The sequence below is a fragment of the Cladophialophora psammophila genome (genome assembly GCF_000585535.1).
Source record: "Cladophialophora psammophila CBS 110553 chromosome Unknown aczJe-supercont1.33, whole genome shotgun sequence".
Taxonomy (NCBI): domain Eukaryota; kingdom Fungi; phylum Ascomycota; class Eurotiomycetes; order Chaetothyriales; family Herpotrichiellaceae; genus Cladophialophora; species Cladophialophora psammophila.
Genome location: NW_006912954.1, coordinates 93,372 through 110,426, shown reverse-complemented (window position 1 = coordinate 110,426; position 17,055 = coordinate 93,372). Strand labels below are relative to the sequence as shown.

Below are 17,055 nucleotides of genomic sequence, written 5' to 3'. Positions count from 1 at the left end.
TGTTGTTAATGTTGGTGTTGTTAATGTTGGTGTTGTTAATGTTGGTGTTGTTAATGTTGGTGTTGAGGGTATTACCATTGCTTCGTTCATTGAGCCATCCATGACAAGATGAAATATATAATCAAGTGTTTCGTGAACAAGGCACGATCCGAATACGCTACACTGCCCCCCATCCCCCGCCGGTCCCCAAAAGTCCAAGCTTGAGCTCTTGGCTTGAATGAGGATTCGCCACCAGTCGCACATGGCAAGGCGCATTGATCGACAGGGCTGAGTAATGGGCGAATGAACCATCGGAGCTCCCCAGTGGCTGCCTATGTCGCCAATTCCAAGGCCCCCAGGGTCCAGGCACAGCATTTTTCACTCTGCAGTTGGTTGTATGTCCTCGCAGCCATGTAAGTTTGGCATCAAATGCCAGTTTCACCCAGACAATGTCTCGTGCTCCAAGGTGTTTGAGCCAGTCGAATACTTGTGGCCTGTGAATTCTCAGCCTCAACAACCACTCTGAAGCGCGGGCTGAATGACCCTCACAAGGACCGATTGACCAATATACTATGTAATCAAAGCATGCAGCTATAGACGTACACGTATAGAATATCTCTTCTTTCAGATCTTGGCCTCCCAGCTCCCTCTGAAAATATGACTCCTCATCGAATCCAAGCCCACAAACAGCCCAGTTCCCTCTGATAACACCCGCCCGTCTGCATCCTCGATTGTTGCCTGAACGACGAGCTTAGGACCTTGGACCTTCCCAAACCATGCACGTACCAGGACCACGCCTCCGGTGAAAACAGGTTTTCGATACTTGACGTTCAGCTCCGCCGTGACAGTGGTGAGCCGTGGCGGCTTTTGTTGAGCTGGAGTTGTCGAGCCATTAGTGACCGTTCTGGCAACTGTCTCCTCGTATCGGTCCTTATTTGTACTTATCAAGATTCCCATGACTTCGTCTAGGATAGACGCGACGAAGCCGCCATGCGCAATATTGGCATACCCATTGACTCCACCAGCAATGGCGAACAGTGTCCTGACTTCAATGACTGACGGGCGCCATGTGGCTGAACCGGGAGCGCTGGGGAATCTGCGTTCACCCGACTCGTTGTCTGCTGCTCTAATCTGTGTGACACACGCAGAAATGGCGGCATCTGTCGCCAGAGTTCTGGCAAAGAACTCGTCTTCCTTGTCACGTTTGGGCTCTCGAGACCTTGTTTGGTTTGGCTTGTTTGAACGGTTTGCCCAGTTGAAGTGCTCGGCTCGTCGGTACATTGGAGTTGGCAACGGCTAGAAGCTTAGATAGCTATGAGAATTACACCTCCACTAATATCGACGCCAGCATACCTTGTATCTGGTACAATCCTCTCATATGTATTGTACTTTTGTTCCGCAAACCGTTTCCGGATCGCTCATCAGTCGCTGGATAAGCAATGTTAGCCCATATCGTACATCATGTACTCCTCGATATCCTATTACCCTTCACGCCATCGTACGGTGGTCTGAAAGACTGAGGGGGAAATCGCTGCAATTAGTCAACCTAGACCTCACGCTCTTCCTTTCCCTTTCCTGCCACCCCGGGCTCCGCCACCACCTCCTCGCTTTTTCTTCGGTTCCTCTTCGCTCTCGGCATCAACATCACCAGCCTCGTCGGCCTTCTTTCTCTTCCCTTTGCCCTTCGAACTCGCACCGCCAGCAGCAGAAGTACCTGCAGCCTTTTTCTTTGGTGCCTGGATATATTTGTCTTTCTTCAGGTCCGAGTCGTCCTCTTCCTCATCGCCGGCCTCAGCTTCAGCCAATAGTTCTTCTGCTTCGGATTCATCCACCGCCTCTTCTAAGTCCGGCTTTTCCCTCTTGGCTCCGCCTTTCGCCACACCCAGGACATGGCTTGCCTTGACAAATGGCATGGGATGGCTCTGGCTGTTGTATAGCCTGGTGAATGATGCCTTGGTCGCAGTGTCGATCTTGATATTCTCCATGTCGTACTCTCCAACTCCCAATTCCAACACCGAATCGAAATCTTCTTTAGTCAGATAGTAAGAATCCATAAAGTCAATGACATCTTGCACAGCGTCCTTGCCCTTATTCTTGAGCACGCCGATTGTTTCGCTCCATAGCGCCGGGAGATACTGCTGGCGAATCTCATGACGGTCAGCCGAGGTACGAAGCCGCATATGTCCCTGGATCTCCTTTACGAAGCGAGAGAGTTTCACTGCACATGACGTTAGCACACGAATCCACGGGACACGAAATTTCAACCTACTCTGCTTGCTATTCTGCCCGAACCAAGAAGGGAATGTCGCATGTCCCCCAAGCATTCCATAGACGTAGCTAGCTGGTCGAACAAAGCTGAAAATGCCGTGTACTGGCATCAAACTCCATTGCTGCTGGGAGCCGTGAATCATCCGATCCACAAGGTCACCGTCGGAAATGCTGGCAGCTGCGTTGTCTGCGAGCTCCAATAATTTCATCTCTCTTTCTTTGCCGCTATAAGAAGTCGCAAGGGCAGGATTTGTTTTGAGGTAGTTCTCCTGGAGCATTAGGTAGCTCATCTCATGATCATTGAAGTACAATTCCGTCTTGTCATTCAAGGTCGCAATGGAACTGACAGCAAACATCTGCGGTCGAAGGATCTTGTTCACAATATCCCATGGCTTCAGAATCACATGTTTCTCCCACGCCTTGGACATGGCCTTGGTGTCGCTGAAATCGAGATCCTTGTTGTCAAGTTTAATGGTCGAAATCATATTGATGATTTGGCGAATGTCACCGTTGCATCCCTCGATCAAGGCATTGATAATTGGCATCGGTAGTTTCATGCCTTCGCGAAACAGAATCGTGGCAATGCGACCTCGAATCATATCTGTGGTTGGTCTTCGGAATTGGAACTCTGCTGTCACATTGTTGAGTGGTCTCATCTTTGGCTGATTCCGCTCGTTGCAAATCAAGATCATGGGGACGTTAGTCTTTTTGACGATAGAAGCCAAAGCACCCACGCCACCTCGATCTCCAGCCGACATACCATCGACCTCGTCCATGATCAGGAGGAGCTTTCGTTTGGATGATTCGACTTTCTTGCCATTACCTGCGAAATAACCGAGGATAGACGTAGTATCCAGAACACCAGTCAAGCCGGTTTCAAGTAGCTTCTTGTTCCGAGTCTCGCTTGCATTGCTTTCAACAACATCGTAGCCCTCAAGCTTGGCAACAAGGTGGGCAGCTGTAGTTTTGCCAACACCAGGGGGACCATGGAGCAAAGCCGCGCGAAAGACGCCTTTGCCATCAGCACCCGCCTTCTTGAAGTCTGATTTAGCGGCTTTCGGCCAGTTGCGAAGCCATCTCTGCAACCCTTCGACCTGACCTTTGTTTCCGCAGACAGCGCTCATTGTATCTGGTGCATACTTATCTACCCAAAGTCTGTCGTCCACTTTGGGCCCCTGTGATTTGGCGGAGGGAAGGGGAGCACCACTTCGAGCAGCGGCCGCCTTTGCAATTTTGGCAGCTTCTTTTTGTCTCTCTCGCTCTCGCTTTTCCTCATCTTCTGCTTGTTGGCGAATTTTCTCCTCCTCTTTCGCTTGCTTCTCTGCATAAGCTTCGGCGGCCTTTCCGTCACCACCATTTGCAGGGAGTTGTCGGATGAGTGCAAAGAGACCCTCCTCATTAATAGTTTTGATGCCTAGCTGTCGGATGGTTTCGAGCTTTTTCGGTCCCGCATCAGCACCAATGACAACATAGCTAGTCCGCTTAGACGGAGCGCCAGTTACTTTGCCGCCATACTGTTTTACGAGGTTTTGTCCCTCTTCGCGCCCCAGAGTGTTCAACACTCCCGTAAAGACGAAAGTCAATCCAGCAAGACAGTTTTCTGCGCCTACTGGAATATCGGCAGTGCCATCTGCTGGTGGAGCCACGCTGGCATTGCCTCCGCCGTATTGAAATTTCCTCTTTTCATCTCTCGGTGGTGGCGTTGGAGCTCTTACTGTGGGAATACTGTCAAGAATGTTTTGGATCTCCTTGCTTTCCTCTCTCTCTTCCTTTTTGGCCGTTGTGCGGGGTTTCCTGGCAGCTGCTGACGTTGCAGTCCTCGGCTTCTTTTTCGGAGTATCATCGTCTTCGTCTTCGTCCAGATCGTCTTCATCCTCGTCTTCAAGAGCTTTGGATTTTCTTTTGCGATTGGAAGCTGCTTTGGCTGGTGTTTTCTTCCTTCTCGCGTCACCAGGTCCATTATGCGCAGGAATCTGTACCATTTCGATGTCGCCATCGTCGTCCGATTGGGGTCTCTTGGAGTGGCCATTGACAGACTTGCCGACCTCCTTTTGTGGTCTCAGATCATTTTCGTCTGTCCCTTCCTCGTAGTCGTCCTCCACTTTCCTGCTCTTCATATCACTGAAGATATCATCATTACCCTCAAGGTCATCCTTTAACACAACATTGGAGTTTTCGTCCTCGTCGTCCTCGGCATAATTCTTTTTGCTAGTCTTTCTGGACGATCTTCTGCCGGTCGATGGGGTTCCGCCATTGATTTCTTTGGTGGGGGTCTTTCCTGCACCGTTCGTGGTTGCGGTCTTGTTTCGCATCGGGGTAGACCTTGCAGGCTTCGATTTTGTGGCAGCAAAGTAGGCTGAGCTGGTTGTCTCCTCTTCCACTGGTTCAGTGGCTGATTTCTTTGCCTTGGGAATTGAAGGCCTCCTGAAGGTGGTGTCGACGACTACTTCTTCATCATCATCGTCGTCGTCGGAAACGATTTTGCGCCGGCCGCGTTGCTTGGGAGTCACTTTGGCTCCATCCTATTGAATGATCAGTCGGCTGGATTTTATGCTTCGCAGAATGAAAACGGGCGTACACCATCCTTGTTACTCTTGGGGAAACCAGGTTTTGTCAACGACTTCGCCCCTCCACTTCCGAAGAAACTCCTGATGTCTGATGGCATGTTGAGTGTTCAGGTCAAGGTCTAGGACGTAGAATGACTGCAATAAACCGAGGACGACCATGAATGGAGACAGATTGCTAAAGAAACAGAGATTGCGATGACTTGGTGTGGCTTGGGCAGGAGCAAGTGAAATGCCGCAGATATCCCGCCTTTCAATATGTAATTCGAGCCGGACGCGACGCGTAAAACCACTTTACTTGTGCCAGCTTGTACGAGTCGTGTACGCAGAAGTGATGCGGCCACGCCACTTGTGGTACGGCGGATCAAACGCAATGTATACGTACTGCGCCACGGCATTGTGTTCCCAAGAGCCCTACAATGATGCCAATGACCAGCACTGACGGATTTCCGAGAGGAATTATTTTCATATCTAGCCAGTATATACAGCCGAGAGCACCTTTTCGCTTCTCATGCAGGAATGATCAATCTATATCATACCCATTTTGCCGTAACATGCGCAGGACCACCCATTCTATTTCCGCGATGCCAACAATGTCATCCCATCATGTCCTTAGTTGTATGTAATCACGGCTTCTCAGCATCTTGCGATGTAGCATACCATAGGGCATGCTCCGTCTTCGGCTGAGCCTCTTCTGAGAGTCTACTGTAGTCTCCCGCTTTCTTCGATCCATTCGGAACAAAGAACCGCTTGTCGATTCGGGTAAACGTCAAGATGCCGAGCAGGATGATCTCAAGCGTAAAGTTGAAGATATAGAAGCAGGCTTTGGAATCGTACCAGGGTGGATTAGTGACTGGTCGTGGGGTCTCCCAAGTTATGCCGGCTTTGAAGCCCGCTATCAACATGCATAGACACGCTGAAGAGGTGACAATGATCAGCTTGCTCTTCATGCTGCCTTTGCCGAAGTTCTCCGCATCTCTCGACCTCGGCAACAAGAGCACCAAGGCAGCATGGGCCGCTGGAAGGCAGGTGAAGATGAGGAGATAGGTGATCGCGGCCAGCTGGATATCTCGACAAACCGATCTAGTGTGCGGATCGAGTGTATAGGATGACACGACCACGGACGCAATGACCATGGCAAGTGCCACCCCGATGCCCATGTACAAGAACTTGTACGCGGCTCGCAAGATTGGGCTCCATCCTATCTGGGGGAGGGATGCTCGCAGAATGCGTTGAGCAAGGATCAAATTGATGATGTAGACTATCAGTATGCCGGCGTTCACAAAAATTTGGGCGGCGATTGCCAACTGAACGTCGTGCGGTGCCGTAGCCCATCCAATGCGGAGACACAGCGTGACTATCCTCGCCATACAGAAGCCAAACAAGAGCGCTGATGGGATAAACTTGTGGTTTTTCCGGCGGTTGAGCTGAAAGACGCTCATGTTTGTCGCCGCGAAGCAGACGTATAAAAGTATGAAGACCGAGTCGACTGGGATGTCGGTGGTGACTGTCGGTATGCCCCCTATCCCGGCCACTTTCGAAGGATATGGACCTCCCATTGTGCTGGTGGGTTGCGATTATGGCAATTCGATCTGTTGAAGTTATAGTGTGTCCTTCTTGCCCTTGTATGTTGACCATGTTCAGATCCTCCCAGTGGGTGTCCCACTCTATATAGCCGTAGCCGTCGCACAGCCATGACGCAGACGGATCTCCAACCGCCAGTTCGAAAAGAGGGGTTTCGCTTCTCACAGCTCACAATAGAGCTAATTGCAGACGTCGGAAAGGGTACGCCCTACTCGTATTGGTAACTGTTCTTTGTTGGTTAAAGGGTGAATGATGTGGAAGCAGGCGCCGAAGACCAATAGAAGTGGACACCAACTAAGGCGCTCGACGGACCTCGCAACAGAACGGATCCGCGCACAGAAAACTCGAGCGAGACTTTACCGACAATGGCAAATATTCATTGCATCTCCCCCGGCTGAACATGTGACATGTCGGTTTCGCCTCCTTCCGAGAGCCGAGTTGGAAATAGAAGCCCGTCTGACAGTAACTGAGACTCAACTCCCTGGCCAGCTTTTGCTGCCCTTTTCGCGCCTTTCCCCCCTCGGGCCCAAAGGGATTCCAACTGCAATCATCCTGGTCAGACACAGCATCCGTCTGCTCCGAGCCGGGTCTCTTTTGTCCGTTACATTCCAGCAGCGTTACTGTTCGAACGCTGTACTAGAATAGTTGCTGATTCACGAGGCGACCATGTCACAACCTGAGGTGCCAAAATTGACTCGAAAGGGAACAAAGAGCTGTAGCGAGTGTATGTGCCGCCATCGTGCTGACGCACTCCGGACGCGGTTCTGATAAGATGCAGGTAGGCGGCGGAAGATTCGTTGTATTCGAAAGTCCGAAGACGCGGAGTCTTGTCGAAGCTGTGAAGATCGAGGCTTGAAATGTGTCGCCCAAGTATACACTTCTAGGCCGGTTCACGAACAGAGACTACCGTCGCGCCATCGGATTGCTCTGCTGGAGTCTGAGGTTGCCAGTCTGCGCAATGCTGTGCGTGAAATCCAATCAAACCTGGGTTACAAGGTGGCAGACCCCGCAGGGCCCGCTTCTATTCAACCTCTTAGCAGCCCTGGAGACGAAGGCTCTGACGATGAGTCCAATGTTTCCGACGTCTTTGCGACGGAGCAACCATCGCATCTCCGATCCCTATTCCAGAATGACTGGTTGAGTGGCGACTTTGGCCGGCAAGATCAGCAACTGCAGGAACGCAAAGCCAAGGCATCGGCGCATCTTTTGAATACGGCCAGGCAGGCACTACAACAGCTAATCCCACGACGAGAGGACGTTCTGGACATGGGTAGGACGGCCTCAAAATGGATTGATCTGGTTCAAGCCCTGCTTCCCCACCCATTTGCGGTGAGATCTCAGCAAGAACTAGTAGAAAGCTATGAAAACATGTGCGCACCCGATGCTGATGCCATGAACTTGGCTGCATGGCTGCTTGATCTTGCTGTCACGGCCCAGCAAAACACACAAGACCAGGGCAGTCCCGCGACGTCGCTCAAAAGGTTTCACCGAATCTCGGATTTCTCTCGAGCAATATCTGACACCGTGGAGGGTACGCTGATATCTCACGACCGGCTGATGGGAACAATACAGGGGCTGGGAATGGCCATGCATGTGAGTCTCCCTTCTCTTCAAGCGACTGTCATCCTGGGTCAAAACTATTTCCATCGCCCCCATCCTGATCAGCTGGTGCTAACAGAGCGGTATAGTTCCTTCGACTGTAAGGCTCCAGCTCAATGTTTCTGTGCCTGGGGAGAGCTGACAAACGCGGCAGCCAGATAAGTCAAGGGAATTTCCAGAAAGCATGGATTCGCATGCGACATTTTGTAGCAATGGCAGAGCTCCTGGGGCTGCCAAAAGCATCTCAAGTCACCCAGCATAACGGTATCGCTGGAGCACCAGATCAGTTACAGGCACAGAAAATCCAACTCTGGGAATTCATGTGCTCTGCGGAGAGATTATTGTGCATGATTATCAATCGCCCACCTGCTACTAGGCGGTTCGAACAAACAAATACTCGAGCGCTAACATTCAACGGTGTCGTCCAAGCCTCGGTATACCTTAACAAGTTGACGGATATCACGGGCAGATTCCATACCCTCGATGACCTCGGCGCTGTCCACGGATCTGGCGCTCAAGCGTATGCGTACGCTCTGGAGCTTGACCGAGAGCTGCGGGTCCTTGCTTCTCAGACCTCTAAGTCTTGGTGGGAACAGGACCTTGTGCATGTCAAACCGGAAAATCTTTGCCAACTTTTGCACCATTATTTCCTGATGAGGGTTCATTTGCCCTTTACCATGCGCCAAGACCCAGCAGAGGGAAATATGTACAGCCGCTTGACTTGTATGGAGGCCTGTGAAGCGGTTGCGCAACGCTATCAGCCTCTGCGCCGAATGCTTCCATCTGGCATTTTTCTTTCTCCAATCATGGATCTGCAGGCCTTTACGGCAACCATTGTCCTCCTCCTCACATCCCACAGCGGACCCTCCAGCAATCGTCTTGACTCAGAGGCGAACAAGGTCAGAGTGCAGGGCATAGCAGCGCAAGTGCTCCAGGTCATGGAGGAGAAGTCTCGTGATACAACCAATTCCAACTTTGCGCGGCTCGGCGCTCTCACCATTCGTTCTCTCAATGCTCTACTTCAGCAAAATAACGATGCTGCAGATTCGCGTCAACTCAATTTAAAGGTTCCTCTGCTCGGAAATGTCAACGTTCGCCGCAACGTCGACCCTTCACACGCCCCAGCCCCAACGAACCAGCCGCCTTTCCAAGTCCAATCAGATACAGGCCTATGGAGATCGCACGAGCAGATTGTCCACCAACAGCCTAGTAGCATATCTGCGAGTACGGGGCCTCACCTAGCTTTAGTGCAGACACCGGCGGAGTGGGATTGGAATCCTCTCTCATGGTCATTCGACACCCATGACAATTTCTTACAGGATGCGTTCATGGCGGACACGTTTGACCAGGCTGGCATGTGGCAGACCAATTACGATAGCTTCCAATTAAACACCTAGGTAGCTGGAAGAACTTATACAGGGAGTGGTGATTCCATGACAGCAAAGAGTGGAAATATGTGTAGCACCTTGGACATGCTACGCTTAAAGCGGCCAGGTCTTGGCAGATTGTTGAATCAACTCGGGAGCTTTTTCGTTCTCAATGGAGTTTATTCGACGTTACATAGTGTGCACCGTGACCAGTAACACGCATGACCGCCGACCTTGTCATCGCATTGATTGCATTCTCTTAGATATCGACTTCTCCCCGGATCCTGCTAAGTGCTGTACAAAGCGCATTTATCCGCAGCTTGAAGAAACACCGGAAAGATGGCTGCGCAGCCAGTCGGCCCGTCATGTATGAAAGCTTCGTGTGCATGTCTTGAGGATTGCTGCAAATACTGACGCCTTTTCAGTGGCTTGTTTGAGATACCTGCATATAAAAGCCCTGATCTCGAACTACCCAAAAAAGTCGATCACGAGGCTGACCCGGATACATTGCCCTCTACTTGCCCATCCCGCGATCCAAGATCCATCAAGATGCAACCGCTCGTTCTCGACCACAACAGTCCGTCAGGACTGGTTGACACCAAAAAGGCCGGAAGTGAGGAAGTCTCACGTAGGACGTCCGCGGATGCCCACTGGCGGTTCCATGCGAGGCACGACCGTTGTCTGGGGCGACTATGGGCTGCGGATGAAAGATCACGATCGACGAGTCTCGGCCAAACAACTCAAGAACGCCGAAGAAACTATCAACAGGAGATTGCGAGGCGAACGTTTTAGGTTGTACAAGAGAGTAAGCGCAAATATTGGTGTCTATACGAAAGGCAGTGACGTGCGAATGGGAAAAGGAAAGGGTAAATTCGACTATTGGGCAGCACGTATACCAGTCAGTAGGGTCGTGTTTGAGATTAAGAGCAAACTCCACGAGCAGGTGGTAAGAGACGCATTTAGGTTGGCTGGAAACAAATTGCCTGGCCTCTGGGAGTTCGTAAAGAAGGGAGACCCCCCAATGGTTGGCATCACAAAACTGGGCAATGGAGTGACATTGGAGCAGCTCAAGGAGGCCAGGAGAGAAATGGAACCCAAGGACAACAACAGAACACAGCCGACCACACCTGCGATGGAAGGGCCTCCTCAGACGATGGGAACTGGACTAGGTCCGCCGCCAACAGCTTTTCACGTTTCGCCCTGAGGCAGGCGACATCAACGTGCCCTTGTTCAAGATCGATATATTCCCACCTCATGCTCCGATCCCGGTTCCTCCCCCATATCTTTGCTGCGGCCGGGTGTCCTTCTGTCCCTCGGCCTGAGCTGGTGTCCCTCCATAGCCACCTTGTTGACCAGCATCACCGCCCTGCGAGTCCGTCTTGCCACCCATCCCTGACTCCGAGATATTCTGGCCGTATCTAAAGTTGTCGGCCGTCTGTTGTCCACGATCTACAGAATCGGAGGGGGTTTCCGAAGTATTGGAGCCAGCTAGAGCGAAGGTCAGATGCAGAAGGGAGAGGGACAAGGTTTCAACGGCGTACCGCCCAATTGTCCTCTCTGCTTCGAGGTTGCAACAGTCTCAGTCTTAATGGACTCATATCTACGGAGGCTCATCAACATCCGGTCACAGACTGGCATTGAGGGTTCGCATAAAGCACATACTGCGGGGTCTCGCCTCCTAGCGCTGTATCAATAGTTTTGTCTTGGGCCTTGTTGCCTTCCATTTTGAATGACTTGAACGAGTCGTACCAGTCGCAAGTCAAGACTTGGTCAATGGTTTGAGTGACGGTATGGAACAGGTCCATTTAAACGGTCAAACAGCAATGGTGGGCCACATGCTAGCAGCCCATCCATTTCCTTGTCGAGTGGAAATGTTTGTTCAAGGTTGAGCGCCCCTTCACTCCTTCACTCCACTTCCTGTGCGTTTGACGTCACGGCAATGGATATATGCACCCTCGAGAAAAAGCCTCCAACAGTGATGATGTTGACGCTGCACGTGACTTGAAGTACTTTACATCATTTCCTGCGACCTGGGCCGAGTTCAACTTCTCTTCTGGCAGTTCTCCATTGTATCCCGTGTTTTATGAGATTCGGTACAACTCGATACAGAGTACTCCGTACGAGGTATTATTAATACTTGTATCGCAGTTGTGCTTGGAACGCCTTACGCATCTGATGCCACTTATACCTTCTACGGCTAGTTTCCCGAGGTAAATGACACGACGGATACTCGGTACCTCGTACTGCTCGTATTAGTCCCTTTTTTGAGGCTTACTAGGCCTCTTGCTTCCCCTTTTCGGTTGAACATCATCCACCACTTACTACACACTTTTCGCGCGCTCAGTGTTTTCACACCCTCTAACGGTCATGCATGATCGACCTACCACCAGGGCAAAAGATTGACTCCGGTCCTGGCTGGTGGATCGAGGTACATTGTCGATCACAGCTCAGCTGCGCGACTTATAGCCCTAGATCCGGTATTCTGCCTCTAGTGATGCCCAGCAGATCATTTCCACGGTTCCGTCCTCTGCTTGTCCTGGACGGATCACCTAGGCCTGTCTACAATCAGCTTCAGAAGATCAACAAGTGGAGTCATGCGGGTTGAAGCTAAGTCACTGGCTACTGTTTCTTTAAGAAGGGTCAAACTCGAAATCACTACAGTGTCTTCCTTTGCTTTCCGACTTCTCATACAAAAGCGCCGATGTCGTGAAAAAAGAAACCATCAAGTATGAACTAAAGTGCAGCAGGAAAGGTCAATATGCCTGGCGCTAGGAGTAAAGGCTGCCGAACGTGCAAGCAGCGACGTATAAAAGTAAGCTCCCTCGAAGATCAAGATCTCTATGTCGATTCTTTCCGCAACACGAGCCGTTCCATATCGCAAATCTAACCGAGACCTCAACTAGTGTGATGAGCGCACGCCCATATGCTCGCAATGTGAGAAAAGCAAACGTCATTGCACAGGCCCGGATTCCCCGTTTCGATATCAATATGGCTCGCCAGAACAGCACGCGCAGCTTGTTCAAGCCTTGGATGCCATTTCGATTCATGAAATTGATGGCGACAAGTGGCCCGATTGCTTAAAGAGGAACGGAATCGCTCAATCTGAGGCAACAACAGATCCTCTAGCACCGGTCATTCCACTCACCCAATCCGAGCGCCTTGCTGCGACCCTGATCTCGGCGCTCGAAAGACCCTCAGGGTTCGGTGCACGTCTGCAGCAGATTGGCTCGTATTTTGGACAACTGCCACCTCGTATAGGCCGGAGCGGGGCCCTTGACGCTGCAGTCAATTGTTTCCTGTACTCCTTCACTGCTGTCTCCGTGGGCCAGCCTCGCAACAAGTCTCTTGAGCTGGCACGCTATTGTACGACCATCTCCGCGCTTCGACGAGAGCTGGCCCAATACGACGACAATGGACTACTCTCCACGCCGTCTGAAACACTCTGCGCATCGCTTCTTCTCGCTCAGTATGAAATTCTGAAACCTGGCCCAGCTTACTCTTTTGTCACGCTTTCAGGTGGCGTCTCCGCCATTCTCAGGGGTTGTGGCCCGGGTCGAGTGCAGTCGTCGGAGTTTGAAGTCGCAATATTCATGACGCAGTATCCGACAATCATCACGCAATGCCTGTTGCGTGGCGAGGACTGCTTTCTCAGCGGACCTGAATGGGCAAATGCAATGCGCAGGACTTGGAATGGCTGGGAGAGCCCTATCACAGCAGAGTTATGGACGGCCCTTGCCAGGCTGCCTGGGTTACTGGTGCGAGCAAGGGCAATGGATCTTGCGACTCCATCGTCGAGCTCGTCAAATCTCGATGCGGAGCTGCTCTCTCAAATGTACACCATCCGCGCCTCGATCGTCTTCCACTCTGACGCCGTCACGCGTAACCTCTCCACACCAGGCGTGTATGCCACCTACTCACGAGCTTACCGAGGCCCATCGCCTGTTCCCGATTTCCATCCTGAGACCGAGCTTGAGTCGCTCCAGCCGGCACGGTACATCAAACAAGCCACGTTCTACCACGCCTGCATTATCCTAATTAACACAGTTCTCCAAGGCTTACTCTCGGCTACCAACCCAGCTCTCTCACTACAGACCTCACAATCCGTAACCTACATCCTAGAGGCACTTGACTTTGCGAAGACAACCAAGCCCTTCGGTGCCTTCTATATGACATTTGCGGGTCCCTTGTGCTACGGGGTGCTGGCCGACCCCATCCAGAAGGAGATGCTGCTCGCCGGAATGAAGTGCATCTTTGACGATGCAGGGATCATCTGGACTCATATATCCATGCAAGAGGTCTTTACAGGGTTGGCCAAGGGTGGCTGGCGAAACGAGGTGGTTTTGACGGAAGAGAGACCGCGTTGAAGCTGGGTGAGAGCAAAATGAACTCTTGGAATAGTTGGCAATGGTCTATACCTGCCCTCCCCTGCGATTGGCAACTTTAGCCACGGCGTTTATAGGCACATAGCTTTAAAACATTACTTAGGTGGTTGAGATTTCCCAAAGGAAAACCCGTATGACCCGTTCCTTCTTCAAAGAGTCCTGGGACAGGAATCGAACGCTTTCTTACTCAGCTGTGATGCTTCGGAAAAGTCGACTTTGGAGCAGAGCTTCTGTGTGGAAATAAAGTCGATGAACTGCGGGAACGCAGTCGGGAGAGATATCGTGCAAGCCTGAAGCCCACGGCCTCACCGCTACTGATGGTGTCTACTTTCACATGAGATTCGATAACCCTTCGCTATTGAATGCCAGATTGATGAATCAGGATGGCAGGGTGAGGGAAGAACGCTGAGGACTCAGATACAAACGCCTGACCGAATTTTTTTTAGCGTTCAGGGATGCAATGCTAAGCGTTGTGGAAGGCCGTGCAAGCGGCAATCCCTGCATATTGAGAATGCCACCCATTTGGAGTATATCAGTGGCTTTTCCAACCCGATGTCAGATCAGTAACACAAAATCCAACACTCGACAAAATGAAAGCGAGATATTCCTCGCTCACCGTTTCTTAGACGCCTATACGATGTTGTACAACTCTGCCGACGATTAGTACTTGTGCTGCCTTCACATTTGAGCCGCCGAAAAGATCGTGTCTAAAATTCCAACTGGTCGAACTTGGCGTCCAGCCAACCACTCCCTCGATCAATCTGGCTGCTTCGACCAGTCTTTGCACAATCCCAACAAGGTCCGACAGACTTTCCCAAACTCGACTTTTGGGTCGAATGACCGCCAAGACCCTTGCGCCCGGTGCCAAACTCGCGCTGACGGATCCGTGACTGGCTTGGACCCCATATTGCCATATCTGCCTCGACCGGGGCTGACCGATGTGAGTATTTGAATGATATAACTGCAACAGGGAAGAGCGACGCGTACCTAAATCCGGTGATTGGCAAAACCAGAACATCTTCCACGAGCTTGCTTTGACCACCGTCCAGCAATCCCGTCAGACCGTTCCACCGCAGTCCTGTTCGCTGCTCCAACCAAGTCTTTGCCGCGATTGTCACGGCTACTGGTCCTGTCAAAGACAAGGGTCCAATCTGTCGGAGTTCCCTGACTGCCTCTGGAGCGTTGATATCTCCCCGGTTGCGCCTGGCTACATCCTCCAGCCTGCGTTGAAGGATGTCCATGAAGCGTAGAAGAATGGCGTGGCCCGAGCTTGAAGCCAAGGCCCACTGCGTAAGTTGCACAGGGTAAGAATATCCCATACGCCAATAATCATTCTTGTTGGGCGAACAATCAGCTTCTATGCCAAGAATGCTGCCTACTGGGTTGTCGAAAGAAAAGCTCATTTCCGCGACGGAGTCCGTCCAAGCAGCAAGGTCGGAGGCTGAGATCCAAGAAGCAGGCCGGCGTAGCGGTCGAGTATCCACGTCTGCGTACTGGAGTGACGTTGATTAGCTGAGAACGCTGATCGCGTGTGGTACAAGTATTAAAATCTTACAATTCCACCAAACCATTTCAAGACCAAAATGCGGAAAACATCAGCCCGTTCCACGTTGGAAGGCAATGAAACGAATTGATGAACAAATTGCGGTTCAAATTCGGTCAACATTTGTACAATGCCGTCGTCTTCCCAGAAGAAGTAAGCCATGTCGTCAGACACCACATGGTTCAACCATTCTTCCACACTGGCGCGGAGCAGATCTGACCACGTGTCAACACATCGATTCTTCCATGTTTGGTGCAGTAGCAACGGAATGGAAGAATGGTCCATGAGTCGGCGCTTGTTGCTGTTGGCAGCCTGCGAAGCTAGAAGGGCTGCATCGACTATTGTCTCCGGCTGAACATCGGCAGACGACAGCCAGGAGGGCGGGATATACCATGCTGGAGCTTGTCAGCGGGAAGCCGAAGCAGAAATGAATAATGGAAAGGGCATGTTGTTGACTCGTTTGCCGAACTCCTAGTACTGGGAGATACGCACCTCCTCCACTACCATTGAACGAATGCACGTGCCGCCAAAGCAAGGGATATTGCCGCTCCAACTCCGCTGGCTGCAATTCATGTTTTGGACTTCGTGGGAGCCAGCACCAAACGGCAAGGGCTGAAAGGATGAGAGAGATAAGGAGGCGACGCTGAAATTGGCGAGAAGAGAGCCAACCAATTCTCATAATTGAGACGTTGAAGGCGGGCGTGCAGAAGGGAATCAAGGAGTCGAGAACGGGACACAAAAGCTTGTTGACACTCAGAGAAGATCTCGAGAAAAGGGCGCTCGCCAACCAGATGTAGCTTGATCTAGCGCTTTGCTTGGAGACATGCTTTTAACGCGCAGGTATGGACAAGTCCAAGCAAGGAGGGCTTGGGAATGAGCAGTAATGGCTACTGCGAGGGCGAGAATTCCAGACGAGTCGTCACAAGCCAAAGCCACGCTGTAGCACGAAGCTTGGACGGGAATTTGCGAATGGCGTGAAACTTGGTCATGCTTTCCAGGGGCCAACGAACCAGGAATAATGGCGACGGTACAAGGAGTAACTGCGGGTAGTGGTGAGGGTGATGCAAGCTGGCGCGCGGCCGTGCGGCCGTGCCTGTGTATTGGTACCACAAAACAATCAAACATTCGACCATGCCATGGAGTTCCCCAACGTGCCACAGAAGGATTGACGTGATTGGTGTCTGTGTGTCACTCGCGCATTCTGGATGGGAGACGGACGACAGGGACCCTTTTGGTGTCCTCCACTTTTCCCTTAGATCCTGGAACAACTTAAAACCGGCGCCCGCGGCCGTTCTCCTGAGCGAGCATGTTAGGGGAAATGATGCGCTAGCCAGGGATTGAGCATTCTGCCCAACCTACTGGGTAGTTCGTTGGTGAAAGAGCCATCCATTGATCTGGTTCCAAATTGTCATGCAGTAGGTGGGACGTTGAGATTGAGTTGTTGCAGGCAGTGAGGCCAGCAAACAAACAATAGTAGACAGCTTGTTGGAGGGAAGGTTTGGCCGAGTACTCGGTACTGGGTACAAGGCTGAGCTTGCGCAAGGCTGACAAATGAGGCACAATAATTCGCCGTACTGGGTACTTCTACGGTAGCCCATATGCTAGCTACGCGTACCACGCTCACACCACTGCGGAAAGTTTCTATAGCTTTGCGAATGTGAATCGAGCTACCAACTATTCGTATTGTTCATTGCAGCCTTCACTATGGTTTCTCCGTCTCGTCTCTCTGAACGAGTAATATCTGGCTGTTGTAGATCTTTACGTCACTT

At 51.4% G+C, this 17,055-nt stretch overlaps 8 protein-coding genes across 8 annotated transcripts; 3 read left to right on the top strand and 5 right to left on the bottom strand.

The window, feature by feature from the left end:
- Nucleotides 1-603: 603 nt before the first annotated feature.
- On the bottom strand, nucleotides 604-1,260 carry A1O5_12346 (uncharacterized protein; the record flags this gene model as incomplete). Its single annotated transcript, XM_007752915.1, has 1 exon — nucleotides 604-1,260. The coding sequence occupies one exon, from the start codon at nucleotides 1,258-1,260 to the stop codon at nucleotides 604-606; it is 657 nt and encodes a 218-aa protein (XP_007751105.1).
- A 272-nt stretch (nucleotides 1,261-1,532) lies between these two features.
- On the bottom strand, nucleotides 1,533-4,912 carry A1O5_12345 (replication factor C subunit 1; the record flags this gene model as incomplete). The annotated part of the gene is made up of 3 exons (XM_007752914.1): nucleotides 1,533-2,197; nucleotides 2,249-4,769; nucleotides 4,826-4,912. The coding sequence occupies 3 exons, from the start codon at nucleotides 4,910-4,912 to the stop codon at nucleotides 1,533-1,535; spliced, it is 3,273 nt and encodes a 1,090-aa protein (XP_007751104.1).
- A 525-nt stretch (nucleotides 4,913-5,437) lies between these two features.
- Nucleotides 5,438-6,370, bottom strand: A1O5_12344 (uncharacterized protein; the record flags this gene model as incomplete). The annotated part of the gene is made up of 1 exon (XM_007752913.1): nucleotides 5,438-6,370. One exon carries the CDS (start codon nucleotides 6,368-6,370, stop codon nucleotides 5,438-5,440), a length of 933 nt encoding a protein of 310 aa, XP_007751103.1.
- Nucleotides 6,371-7,061: 691 nt separating this feature from the next.
- On the top strand, nucleotides 7,062-9,391 carry A1O5_12343 (uncharacterized protein; the record flags this gene model as incomplete). Its single annotated transcript, XM_007752912.1, has 4 exons — nucleotides 7,062-7,119; nucleotides 7,174-7,988; nucleotides 8,084-8,094; nucleotides 8,149-9,391. 4 exons carry the CDS (start codon nucleotides 7,062-7,064, stop codon nucleotides 9,389-9,391), a joined length of 2,127 nt encoding a protein of 708 aa, XP_007751102.1.
- Nucleotides 9,392-9,910: 519 nt separating this feature from the next.
- Nucleotides 9,911-10,565, top strand: A1O5_12342 (uncharacterized protein; the record flags this gene model as incomplete). The annotated part of the gene is made up of 2 exons (XM_007752911.1): nucleotides 9,911-9,974; nucleotides 10,030-10,565. 2 exons carry the CDS (start codon nucleotides 9,911-9,913, stop codon nucleotides 10,563-10,565), a joined length of 600 nt encoding a protein of 199 aa, XP_007751101.1.
- Nucleotides 10,566-10,613: 48 nt separating this feature from the next.
- Nucleotides 10,614-11,166, bottom strand: A1O5_12341 (uncharacterized protein; the record flags this gene model as incomplete). Its single annotated transcript, XM_007752910.1, has 3 exons — nucleotides 10,614-10,849; nucleotides 10,903-10,961; nucleotides 11,024-11,166. The coding sequence occupies 3 exons, from the start codon at nucleotides 11,164-11,166 to the stop codon at nucleotides 10,614-10,616; spliced, it is 438 nt and encodes a 145-aa protein (XP_007751100.1).
- Nucleotides 11,167-12,119: 953 nt separating this feature from the next.
- Nucleotides 12,120-13,725, top strand: A1O5_12340 (uncharacterized protein; the record flags this gene model as incomplete). Its single annotated transcript, XM_007752909.1, has 2 exons — nucleotides 12,120-12,173; nucleotides 12,265-13,725. The coding sequence occupies 2 exons, from the start codon at nucleotides 12,120-12,122 to the stop codon at nucleotides 13,723-13,725; spliced, it is 1,515 nt and encodes a 504-aa protein (XP_007751099.1).
- A 774-nt stretch (nucleotides 13,726-14,499) lies between these two features.
- On the bottom strand, nucleotides 14,500-15,448 carry A1O5_12339 (uncharacterized protein; the record flags this gene model as incomplete). The annotated part of the gene is made up of 3 exons (XM_007752908.1): nucleotides 14,500-14,674; nucleotides 14,731-15,236; nucleotides 15,299-15,448. The coding sequence occupies 3 exons, from the start codon at nucleotides 15,446-15,448 to the stop codon at nucleotides 14,500-14,502; spliced, it is 831 nt and encodes a 276-aa protein (XP_007751098.1).
- Nucleotides 15,449-17,055: the final 1,607 nt, after the last annotated feature.